The 13,446-nt window shown below is 44.5% G+C and overlaps 1 protein-coding gene across 5 annotated transcripts in view; it reads right to left on the minus strand.

The window, feature by feature from the left end:
- The window catches only part of hadhb (hydroxyacyl-CoA dehydrogenase trifunctional multienzyme complex subunit beta), a 79,605-nt gene that overhangs the window by 46,164 nt on the left and 19,995 nt on the right, over window positions 1-13,446 (minus strand). For all 5 annotated transcript variants that reach the window (XM_043675785.2, XM_043675776.2, XM_043675803.2 and 2 more), the window contains 2 exons: window positions 9,769-9,813; window positions 9,565-9,664 (listed from right to left, as the gene is read on the minus strand). In XM_043675785.2, the coding sequence (XP_043531720.2) occupies window positions 9,565-9,664; window positions 9,769-9,813 (145 nt within the window). The remainder of the gene's footprint in view (window positions 1-9,564; window positions 9,665-9,768; window positions 9,814-13,446) is intronic.

Here is a 13,446-nt window from a genome sequence, read left to right on the forward strand (position 1 = left end):
CATTCTTGACTGTCCTCTGGGCAATAAATGCAGACCCAGGTAGTGATGCCCACATCCCATGATACAAATGTAAAATTAAAAGCTTTTATAGGTGGCTGATGACTCTGCTCTATGAATCCTAACGACCTGGGGCATTAAAAAGCTTTTGCTTATGTTGCCTCCGGTACTTTAACCGATCATCCTAAATCTGTAACAAGCTAATGAAAATGGTGTCTGTTGACTATCCAAAGCCTTTCATTGTTTTAAATTCCTTAATCAAATCTCCTTTTAGCCTGTTCGGTTGTAAAGAGAAGAGAACGCTACCTTTCCTCTTACTTAGGCTGCAGATCTTTCCAACTATTTTGGTAACCCTCTTCTACACCCACTGAAAAGCCTTCATATTTTCCTTAAGTATTTTATCCAGAATTTGACACAATAGCCTAGCAGACACCAAAAAAATCTTTTAGTCAGATAGAACATAGAAAAGTACAGCACAGAACAGGCCCACGATGTTGTGCTGAGGTTTAATCCTAATGAAAAATATAATAACTTTACCTACGCATCCCTCAACTCACATGTGTCTGTCCAGCAGTCGCTTAAATGTCCCTAATGACTCTGCTTCCATCACCACAGCTGGCAACGCATTCCATGCATTCACTACTCTCTGCGTAAAGGACCTACCTCTGGCATCTCCTCTATACCTTTCCCCTAATATCTTCAAACGATGACCCCTCGTACCTGTCAATCCTGCCTTGGGGAAGAGTCTCTGGCTATTGACTCTAACTATTCCACTCATTATCTTGTATACCTTGATCAGGTCTCCTCACTTCCTCCTTCTCTCCAGAGAGAAAAGTCTGAGCTTATTCAACCTTTCTTCATAAGGCAAGCCCTCCAGTCCAGGCAGCATCCTGGTAAACCTTCTTTGCACCCTCACCAAAGCTTCTGTATCTTTCCTATAGTAGGGCAACCAGAACTGGACACAATATTCCAAGTGTGGTCTCACCAGGGACTTGTAGAGCTGCAGCAAAACCTCGTGGCTCTTAAACTCGATGCCCCTGTTAAATGAAAGCCAAAATACCATACGCTTTCTTAACAACCCTATCCACTTGGGTGGCAACTTTGAGGCATCTATGCACTTGCACACACAGATCCCTCTGTTCCTCCTCATTGCCAAGAATCCTGTCTTTAATCCTATATTCAGCATTCAAGTTCGACTTTCCAAAATGCATCACTTCGCATTTATCCAGGTTGACCTCCATCTGCCATTTCTCAGCCCAGCTCTACATCCTATCTATGTCGCGTTGCAGCCTGCAATAGCCCTCGATACTATTGACGACACCTTCAACATTTATCTTATCTGCAAATTTACTAGCCCACCCCTCAACCTCAAAGTCATCTGTAAAAACTACAAAGCACACAGGCCCAAGAATAGAGCCCTGTGGGACCCCTGTCAACACTGACCTCCAGGCAGAATACTTTCCATCTACAACCACTCTCTGCCTTCTGTCAGCCAACCAATTCTGAATCCAGATAGCCAAACTTTCCCTGTATCCCATACTTACTGACTTTATGAATGAGGAGAAAGTGAGGTCTGCAGATGCTGGAGATCAAAGTTGAAACTTTATTGCTGGAACAGCACAGCAGGTCAGGCAGCATCCAGGGAACAGGAGATTCGACGTTTCGGGCACAGGCCCTTCTTCAGGAATGGCATTCCTGAAGAAGGGCCTGTGCCCGAAACGTCGAATCTCCTGTTCCCTGGATGCTGCCTGACCTGCTGTGCTGTTCCAGCAATAAAGTTTCGACTTTATGAATGAGCCTACCATGGGGAACCTTATCAAATGCCTTGCTGAAGTCCATACACACATCCACTGCTCGACCTTCGTCGACCTGTCTTGTCACCTCCTCAAAGAGCTCAATAAGATAAGATTTGAGAGGTATGACCTGCTCCTCACAAAGCCATGCTGACTGCCTTGAATCATACTATGCTTTGCCAAATAGTCATAAATCCTATCCTTCAGAATACTTTCCAAAACTTTGCTGACCACAGACGCAAGACTGACTGGTCTGTAATTGCTAGGGATTTCCTTATTACCCTTCCTGAAAAGAGGAACAATATTTGCCTCATTCCAATTCTCCGGTACGACTCCCTTTGAAAGTGAGGAGGCAAAGATCTTCGCCAGCGGCTTAGCAACCTCCTTTCTCGCTTCCCGGAGCAGCCTAGGATAAATCTGGTCTGGCCCTGGGAACTTATCAATCTTAATGTTTTCCAAAATTTCCAGCACATCAACTTCATCAATTTTGATCTGGTCAAGCCTGTATCCCAGCTCCTCAAAGTTCCCATTCACAACAAGGTCCCTTTCCATCGAGAAAACTGAAGCAAAATACTCATTCAGGGCTTCCTCTATCTGCTCAGACTCCACGCACAAGTTCCCAAAGCAATCCCTGCTCGGCTCTATCTTCTCCCTGATCATTCTCTTATTCCTCACACATGCGTAAAATGCCTTTGGTTTCTCCCTAATCCTATTTGCCAGGCCATTTTTGTGCCCCCTCCTGGCTTTCCTCAGTCCACTTTTGAGCTTCTTTCTAGCAAGCCTGTAATCCTCTAAAGCTGTGCTAGATCCTTGCTTCCTCCACCTTACATAAGCTGCCTTCTTCCTTTTGACAAGAAGTTCCTCTGTTCTCGTCATCCATGGTTCCTTAATCTTACCCCTGCTTACCTGTCTCAGAGGAATAAATGCATGCATCACTCAACAACTACTCCTTAAATAGCCTCCACATGTCTGCTGTGCCCTTTCTGTGGAACAATTGCTCCCAGTCTGTACTTCCCAGCTCCTGTCTGATAGCGTCATAATTTCCTTTTCCCCAATTAAAAGTCTTCACTCGGTAACTGCTCCTTTCCCTATCTGAGGCTATGTTAAATGTTAGGCAGCTGTAATCACTGTCACCAAAGTGTTTTCCCACCCGAGATCTGACACCTGTCCTGGCTCATTGTCGAGCACCAAATCCAAAATGACCTCTGCCCTCGTCGGTCTGTCTACATACGAAGAAAGGAAACCCTCCTGAACACACCTGAAAAAAAACGGCTCCATCCAAACCATCTGCACTTAGGAGGTTCCAGTCGATATTGGAAAAGTTGAAATTACCCATAACTACAACCCTGCTACCTCTGCACTTTTCCAGAATCTGCCTGCCTATGCGTTCTTCAATCTCTCTACTGTTATTAGATGGTCTGTAGAAAATCCCAATGAGGTGGCTGCTCCCTTGCTGTTCCTGACTTCCATCCATATGACTCAGCAGACAGACCTTCCTCAACAACCTTCATTTCTGTAGCTGTGATGCACTCTGATTAGCAATACTATGCCCCCTCATTTTCAACCCTCCTTGTTGTTTTTAAATGTTCTAAACCCTGGAATATCAAGCAACCATTCCTGTCTCCGTGAAACCCACATCTCCGTTATGGCTACAACATCGTATCCCCAAGTACTGATCCATGCTCTAAGTTCGTCACTCTTATTTCTGACACTCCTTGCATTGAAGCAGACACACTTTAACAGATTCCTTGTTTCATCACATGAGAAACCTTCCCGATAGATTCACTACATCCTGTCACTCGCCCATCTGCAACTGTCCCCCTCTCATATGTGGCTCTGATTCCCACCCCCCAGATTTAGCATACCTTCCTGGCTTTTGTACTCTATGCCTCCAATTATAAAGCTTGGGATACTAGACACCTTATTAACTGTTTTGTTAATCTGTGCACATATCTTTCAAAGTGACAGGGCAAACACCCTCAGTGGCTCTCCTCGCATCAGTTTCTAAAATGGTATATCTTAGTTTGTTTGTTTCTCATTCCTTCCAAAATGTATCATCTCACTCTTCTATGTTGAATTTTAATCAGAACCGTGTCCATTCCATTCCCTCATGTTTTGCTACACGTGTACATGGAATGGTTCAGTATCTGAAGAGTGACAATTAGTACTGAATATTACATGATCAGCAGCAGACAACCCCACTTCTGTCCTAATGACTGAAGCAAGATTGAAATTAGCCCGCCTAATTGCTCCTCATCCTTCTCTGTAATTAGTTAAGTGGTACTGGGGACTAATCCAGAATCTGACCTCAGTTAAAACTTATCTTCACTGTAAACTTATCCCCTTAAACTCCAACTACAGCATCTCATTCTTCTAATGTTATTGGCCCATGACTTCCAGCTCTTCAACCCCCCATGCAAAATGTTCTGCATGCTCACCTTAATTATTTAAAAAAAATTTAAAATTAAATTAACAATCAAATAGCAAAATTCCATATACAAAATAAGGGTTCTCCACTACCATCTGTGAATCATGCCATCATTTAACTAGATTTTGGGCAGAAAAACATTACACTTTGGAATGCAGGATACACAAGGTCCATTTTCACGTGTGAATGCAAACATTAAATAGAGAAAATATGTAATACGTAAACTGTAATGTTTCACATGTAGAATTTGTTAAGCATGTACAAGAAAATTTCCTGATTCAGTATGTGGATAGAAAAAGGTGCAAAACTTGATCTACTCTTCGGAAATAAGGCAGGGGAAAAGTGAGGACTGCAGATGCTGGAAAAGCACAGCAGGTTAGGCAGCTTTAGAAGAGCAGGAGAATCGACGTTTCAGGCACAAGCCCTCCATCAGGAACCTTTGAATCTTGTCACTTCCTCCAGGTGAAAGGGGTAGCCATGGCCACCCGCATGGGCCCCAGCTATGCCTGTCTCTTTGTTGGCTACGTGGAACAGTCCATCTTTCGGAGTTACACCGGCACCATTCCCTCTCTTTTCCTTCGCTACATTGATGACTGCATCGGCACCAGCTCGTGCTCCCACAAGGAGCTTGAACAGTCCATCAACTTCACCAACACATTCCATCCCAACCTTAAATAAGGCAGAGCAGGTGACGGAGGTGTCAGTGGATGAGCATTTTGGGGTCAGCGATCATAATTCTATTAGCTTTAAAATAGTAATGGAAAAGGATAGACCGGATCTAAAAGTTGAAGTTCTAAATTGAAGGTTAATTTTGATGGTATTAGGCAAGAGCATTCAAAAGCTGATCGAGGGAAAATGTTTGCAGGTAAAAGGGACGGCTGGAAAATGGGAAGCCTTCAGAAATGAGATAACTAGAGTCCAGAGACAGTGTATTTCTGTTCGGGTGAAAGGAAAAGCTGGTGGGTGTAGGGAATGCTGAATCACAAAAGAAATTGAGGGTTTGGTTAAGAAAAAGGAAGCATATGTCAGATATAGACTAGATAGAGCGAATGAATCTTAGAAGATTATAAGGGCAGTAATAGTATACTTAAGAGGGAAATCAGGAGGGCAAAAAGTGGACACGAGATAGCTTTGGCAAATAGAATTAAGGAGAATCCAAAGGGTTTTTACAAACATATTGACTAAAGGGGTAACTGGGGAGAAAATAGGGTCTTTGTGTGGAGCCGCAGGAGATGGGGGAGATACTAAATGAGTATTTTGCATCAGTGTTTACGATGGAAAAGGACATGGAAGATCTAGAATGTGGGGAAATAGATGGCGACATCTTGAAACATGTAAATATTAGAGGAGGAAGTGCTAGATATCTTGAAACGCATAGAAGTGGATAAATCCCCAGGATCTGATCAAGTGTAACCTAGAACTCTGTGGGAAGCTAGGGAAGTGATTGCTGGGCCCCTTGCTGAGATATTTCTATCATCACAGGTGAGGTGCCGGAAGACTGAAGCTTGGCAAAGTGGTACCACTACTTAAAGGTGGCAAGAAAAAGCCAGGGAACTACAGACGGATGAGCCTAACATCGGTGGTGGGCAAGTTGTTGGAGGGAATCCTGAAGGACAGTACGTACATGTATTTGGAAAGGCAAGGACTGATTCGAGATAGTCAGCATGACTTTGTGCATGGGAGATCACGTTTCACAAACTTGATTTTTAAAAAAAAATTTACAAAGAATTGATGAGGGCAGAGCGGTGGATGTGATCTATATGGACTTCAGTAGGGTGTTCAACAACATTCCTAACTGGTTAGCAAGGTTAGATCTCATGGTATATAGGGAGAACTAGCCATTTGGATACAGAACTGGCTCAAAAGGACCTCAATTCCTCCGCCTCCGCCGTATCTGCTCCCAAGAGGACCAGTTCCACCATAGAACACACCAGATGGCCTGCTTCTTTAGAGACCGCAATTTCCCTTCCCACGTGGTTAAAGATGCCCTCCAACGCATCTCGTCCACATCCCGCACCTCCGCCCTCAGACCCCACCCCTCCAACCGTAACAAGGACAGAACGCCCCTGTGCTCACCTTCCACCCTACAAACCTTCGCATAAACCAAATCATCTGCCGACATTTCCGCCACCTCCAAAAAGACCCCACCACCAGGGATATATTTCCCTCCACACCCCTTTCCGCCTTCCGCAAAGACCGTTCCCTCCGTGACTACCTGGTCAGGTCCATGCCCCCCTACGACCCACCCTCCCATCCTGGCACTTTCCCCTGCCACCGCAGGAACTGTAAAACCTGTGCCCACACCTCCTCTCTCACCTCTATCCAAGGCCCTAAAGGAGCCTTCTACATCCAAAGTTTTACTTGCACATCCACTAATATCATTTATTGTATCCGTTGCTCCCGATGCGGTCTCCTCTACATTGGGGAGACTGGGCGCCTCCTAGCAGAGCGCTTTAGGGAACATCTCCGAGACACCCGCACCAATCAACCACAGCGCCCCGTGGCCCAACATTTCAACTCCCCCTCCCACTCTGCCAAGGACATGGAGGTCCTGGGCCTCCTTCACCGCCACTCCCTCACCACCAGATGCCTGGAGGAAGAATGCCTCATCTTCCGCCTCAGAACGCTTCAACCCCAGGGCATCAATGTGGACTTCAACAGCTTCCTCATTTGCCCTTCCCCCACCTCATCCTCGTTTCAAACTTCCAGCTCAGCACTGTCCCCATGACTTGTCCGGACTTGTCCGACCTGCCTATCTCCTTTTCCACCTATCCACTCCACCCTCTCCTCCCTGACCTATCACCTTCATCTCCTCCCCCACTCACCCATTGTACTCTATGCTACTCTCTCCCCACCCCCACCCTCCCCTAGCTTATCTCTCCACGCTTCAGGCTCACTGCCTTTATTCCTGATGAAGGGCTTTTGCCCAAAACGTCGATTTCAAAGCTCTTTGGATGCTGCCTGAACTGCTGTGCTCTTCCAGCACCACTGATCCAGAATCAAAAGGTAGAGACACAGAGTGGTGGTGAAGGTTATTTTTCGGATTGGAGGCCTGTGACCAGTGGAGTGCCACAAGGATTGGTGCTGGGTCCACTACTTTTTGTCATTTATATACATAATTTGGGTGCGAACATAGGAGGTACAGCTAGTAAGTTTGTAGAGGACACCAAAATTGGAGGTGCAGTGGAAAGCGAAGGAGGTTACCTCAGATTACAACGGGATCTTGATCAGATGGGTCAATGGGCTGAGGATAGCAGATGGAGCTTAATTTAGATAACTGCAAGGTGCTGCATTTTGGGAAATCAAATCTTAGCAAGACTCATACACTTATTGGTAAGATCCGAGGGAGTGTTGCTGAACAAAGAAACTTTGAAGTGCAGGTTCAGAGCTCCTTGAAAGCAGAGTCGCGGGTAGATCGGATAGTGAAGGTGGCATTTGGCATACTTTCTTTTATTGGTCAAAGTATTGAGTACAGGAGTTGGGAGGTCATGTTGCGGCTGGACAGGACATTGGTTAGGCTACTTTTGGAATACTGCATACAATTTTGGTCTCTGGGATGTTGTGAAACTTGGAAGGGTTCAGAAAAGATTTAGAAGGATGTTGCCAGGGTTGGAGGATTTGAGCTACAGGGAGAGCTTGAATAGGCTAGGGCTGTTTTCCCTGGAGTGTTGGAGGCTGAGGGGTGACCTTACAGAGATTTATAAAATCACGAGGGGCAAGGATAGGGTAAATAGACAAAGTATTTTCCCTGGAGTGGGGGAGTCCAGAACTAGACGGCATAGGTTTATGGAGAGAGTGGAAAGATTAAAAAAAAAAACCTAAGGGACAACTTTTTCACGCAGAGGGTGGTGCATGTGTGGAATGAGCTGCCAGAGGATGTGGTGGAGGCTGGTACAAATACAACATTTAAAAGGTATCTGGATGGGTACGTGAATAGGATGTTTTTGGAGGGATATAGGCCAGGTAGTGGCAGGTGGGACAAGTTTAGTTTGGGATATCTGGTCAGCATGGACGAGTTGAGCCGTAGGGACTGTTTCAGTGCTGTACATCTCTATGACTTTAAGGAATGCAAGGCATGACGTATCAAGGAAATAAAAACAAAATTAGAAACTTTCTTAAGTTATAGCACCCTCAAACAAAACACCAGACGATACAAATTCAGAGCAGCAGATCAACCGGCCCCTGAAACCACTTCATTCAGTAAGATCATGGCTCGGGGAAAGTGAGGACTGCAGATGCTGGAGATTAGAGTCGAGAGTGTGGTACTGGAAAAGCAAAGCAGGTCAGACAGCATGCGAGGAGCAGCAGAATTGAAGTTTCGGGCAAGAGTCGGTCATTCTGTTGAAGGGCTCATGCCCAAAACATGGATTCTCCTGCTCCACAGGATCATGGCTCATCCAATTCTGGCTCCAGTGCCAAATTTCTACCTGTCCCATATAATTTTAGATTCATTAAAAAAGTAGTCAGTCAATATTCCTTAAAATTAGTCATTCTCTGGGGAAGACTTCTAAAGACTTATGGTCGACATAAAATATTTTTTTCCCCCATCTAGTTTTTTTTTCACATGGGAATTATTCTTTCAGCATACATCCTGTCAAGTCATCTCAAGTCTTGCACGTCTCAATGAAATTACCTCTCATTATTCTAAAAACTCCAATGGATGCAGACCCAATCTGTCCAACCTTGCCTTGTGAGCTAACTTCTCACCACCCCAGTAGTTGAGTGCGCCTTCTCTAAAAACGCTTCTGTAATCATTTATATCTTTTCTTGAAAAAGGAGACCAAAACTGTATACAGTACAGTAGATTTGATCTCAACTACATCCTGTACAATAGCAAAATATCATTTGTATTTGACGTCCTTTTTAAGAAAAAAATTCCCTTTGCTTTCTTGATCACTTGCTGCACCTCTTATCCCTCTATGCTTCAAAGTTCTGAATTCTCTCTCCATTTGAATAAGTTGCTTTTTTATTCATTCTGCCCAAGTGGACAAGTTCACATTTTGCTAAATTGTACTCTATTTACCAATTTTTGGCGTATTCACTCAACTTACCACTTTGCTGACTCTTCATGTTCTCTTGCACAACTCCTTTTCCTACCAATCCTTGTGTCAACAAGTTTAGCAACCAGGTATTTGGTTGTCATCAATATAAATTGTAAACCGTGGAGGCCCCAATATTGATCACGATGGCACTGCACTTGTCAGAAACTGGCAACTTGAAAAGTGGTCCACTTATGCGTTTGTTTTTTGTAAGTTAACCAATCCTCCATGCTATTATGTTAAACCATGTAACATGAATTCCTATTTTACACTGAAAACACCTTTTTAAATGCATTCAGGCACATACCTCTCTGGCAACATTGCTTGTCTTGACTTCCTGAATGACGGTCCCAAACACTATGTAGTCAACATCGGCTTTTGGAATGTTAGTCCTTGTAAGTAGACCCCTGTATGAATAAAAATATGATCAGTTCCTAAAACAAAACTAATATTTTGAATTGGATCAATTTACTGCAAACACAAGAATTGCAAATTTGATCATCATACTTACTGTAGTGCTGTTCTGGCCAAGTCATGTGGCATCAAATCGGCGTATCTATCAGTAAAACAGTTACATTAAAGATCCATTCTGATGTGAAAGGGAACTATACATAGTACTGAACCAATGATTTGAAAATTCAACATGCCTGTGAGCCAAAAATACTTTTCTTTAGCTTCAGTAAATTAAAAACAATTTTCTTTATATTCATGTTTTCATTCCAGTAATCCCATTCTCACTATACTCAATGACTTTGATTGCTGTGCTTAAGCATGATACATACGTACATAGAAACAGCAGGGTCTCAACCACAAGTGCAAAAAAAAAACATACACCGGATGAAATGAGTATCCTCACAGCAGCAGGAGGGGGGAGCAAAGCAGACAGAAAAAAAAGCAAGGCTAAATTCCATGCTGCAAAATCACAACTTCATGGCATCACAAAGCAGATCCAGAGTCTGAGGTAGGAAATGGGAGTTAGGAACTAACCAGCACCATGAACATACCTCCATCCTGACCAAAAAAAGGACAGACAAAAAAAAACAAAAAAGCTACAGATGCTGGAAATCTGAAACAAAAACAGAAATGGATGGAAAATCTCAGCACGTCTGCCACATCTGAAGAGAAATCAGTTAATAATTCGTGTCCAGTGACCCTTCTTCAGAACTGATGGGAGCTATATATTTCACTTCCAATTTCCACCTGGCTCTCACTGTCACATGGTCCATCTCTGACTCTCCCTTCCCCAACATCAGTTTCCATTTCTCGGGACAGGCTTGCCATGAACGTTCACTACATATCCAACAAAAACTGCTGGAAAAGCTCAGCAAGTCCAGCACCATCTTTGGAGAGAAATCAGAGTTAACTCTGATTTCTCTGCACAGATGCTGCCAGACCTGCTGAGGTTTTCCAGCAATTTCTGTTTTTGCTGCCGATTTCCTGTATCTGCAGTTCTTTTGATTTTTATCCACTATATCTGGACTGGCTAATTACCTGGCCTACACATCCTCAAATCCCTGCTTCCTGTAAAGACTATTCCATTTTCCCAGTTCCTCCGTCTCCATCGCATCAGTTCTGATGACGCCAACTTTGATAAGGGGACCTCTGAAATGTTCATCTTGATTTCACCATTGTATCTAAACAGTGAAAAGCTTTGGTGAGCAGTACAGCTAGATCATAGCAAACAACAATGTACAGATCACAGGGTGCTTCGACAGAGCAGGGCATACAAATTACTGCAGAGGAGGTGCACGAAGCAAGACCAACATTACTAAGATCAACATTATTTGAAGTTACGGAGTCCGTCTGCTTCATCAGCCGAATAATGGCAGCGAAAAAGCAGTTCTTGAACCTGTCAGAGTGTGTGCGCATGTGTTCAAGATTCTGTACCTTCTACCTGATAGAAGAGGTTGTAGAAAAGCATAACCGGGGTGGCATAGGTCTTTGATGATGCTGACAGCCTTTCCGCAGTAACAAAAAATGTAAATGGAGTCCATGGATGGGAGGTTGGTCTCTGTGATGTGATGGTCTGGACTGTGCACATGACCTTCTGTAGTTTCTTACTGTCCTGGGCAGAACAGTTGTCATGTCAGGATGTTATGCACCCAGATAGTATGCTTTCAATGGTGCATCTGTGAAAGTTGGTGAGGGTTTTAAAATGGACATGTCAAGTTTCTTCTGCCGCCTGAAGAAAAGATGTTGTACCGTCTTCTTGACAGTCTCATCTACATGGGGAGTCCAGGACAGATTGTTGGTCAGTCACTCCCAGGAACGTAACACTCTTGACCCTCTCAACTTCTGCTCCATTGATTTGGATGGGGGCATATCCTCCTCCTATCTTCCTGAAGTCAATGATCAGTTCTTTAGTTTTGCCAAAATTGAGACAGAGGTTGTTCTCATTGCATCATGACACCAAGACATCTATCTCCTTCCTGTATTCTGACTCATCATCATTTGGTATCTGTCCTGCCACAGTGGCGTCATTAGCAAACTCTTAGATGGCGTGCATTTGGAATTTGGCAACACAGTCGTCTGTGTACAGTGAATACTGTAGGGGGCTGAGAATGCACGCTTGGGGGAGGATGTGCAATTGTCTATCTTCATTGATTGCGGAGTGTGGGTCAGGAAGCTGAGGATCCAGTTGCAGAGTGCAGAGCAGAGACCTAGGTCTCAGTTTTGAGATCATTCTGGAGGGGCATTATGGTGTTGAGGGCAGAGCCAAAGTTGATGAATAGTAATCTGATGTAGGTGTCCTTGCTATCCAGAGGTTTCTGGGATGAGCGGAGGGTTCGGGAAATGGCATCTGCTATGGTCCTGTTTTGTGGGCATGCAAATTGCAGAGGATTGAGGCAGGCTGGGAGGCTCGAGTTGATGTGGGCTATGAGCAGCCTCTCAAAGCACTTCATGACTATTGAGATCAGAACCACTGGGTGGTAGACATTAAGGCACCTTACATTCCCTTCCTTCAGTATGGTGGCCTTCTTGAAGCAGGTCAGGATTTCTGCTTGTAGGATTGAGGGGTTGAACATGTCAGTTTATACCTCATCTAGCTAGCCCACACTGGATCGAAGTGCACGAGTGGGACTCTGTCCAGGCCCATCTGATGGCTGCAGCAGTGATGGATGGAACAAGTGCGTTTGGGCTGTTGAAGCAGGTGACACTGGTCTTCCACTTGAACCGAGCATAGAAAGCATCGAGTGCATCAAGGAGGGATATGGTTTTGTCCGCTATCTTACTGTGCTTCAGTGTGTATCCTGCTATGTTATGTAGGCCTTGCCACAGTCCATATGGTTGGTTTGGGCCCCTAACTTGGTCCTGTACTGCCCCTTGACATCTCTGAATGCTGTGCAGAGGTCATACCTGGATTTTCTGTACTGTCTGGGTCGTCCGACCTGAATGCTGAATGCCTGGTCTTCAGTAGGCAGTGGATTTCCTGGTTCATCCAAGTTTCCCAGTTGAGGAACACCCAAAATTACTTCTTTGACATGAAATCCTGCACGCACTTGCTAATGAAGTCTGTGACAATGGTCGGGTACTCGTCAAGATTATCTGCTAAGTTCTTGAATATGGTCCAGTCCTCTGATTCCAAGAAGTCCTGGAGAAGCTAGTCTGCTGCCTCAGACCGGTATTGTACTATTTTCTGTCAAGGATCCTCCATTTTCACCTTCTGCTTGTCAGCTGGGAGCAAGAACATTGCTGGGAGCATTTTGATCTGATTTTCCGAAGTATAGGCAGGGAACGGAGTGGTAGGCATCTTCGATAGTTATGCAGCAGTGGTCCAAGTTGTTTGGTTCTCTAGTGGGGCAGAAGATATTTTGGGAGCACTCTCTTGAGGTTGGTCAGTATGAAGCTACCAGCCACAATGAATAACACCTTGGGAAATTTTGTCTCCAGAGCATTTGTAGCAGTGAAAATTTCACCCAGGACTATCTTCACATCCGAATGGGGTGATATGTCGATTGCTGTCAGGATGGAGGAAGTGAACTCATACAGTGAAATATTGTCTCTAATATCTGCTGGAAGGTATTCGATGTCTGGGGACTTGCTTTCTCAACCAAGGATTTCTCAGCAGTGTAACTGACTGGGCATTCAGCTGGGCACAAGTGGGTACTGCAGTGCTGGAGATGAGAGCCAAGATTAGAATGGTGCTGGAAAAGCACAGCAAGTCAGGCAGCATTCAAGGAGCAGGAAA

The sequence above is a fragment of the Chiloscyllium plagiosum genome, unplaced genomic scaffold, assembly GCF_037043375.1.
Source record: "Chiloscyllium plagiosum isolate Xiang-an unplaced genomic scaffold, Cpla_swu_hap1 HiC_scaffold_3, whole genome shotgun sequence".
Lineage (NCBI taxonomy): Eukaryota > Metazoa > Chordata > Chondrichthyes > Orectolobiformes > Hemiscylliidae > Chiloscyllium > Chiloscyllium plagiosum.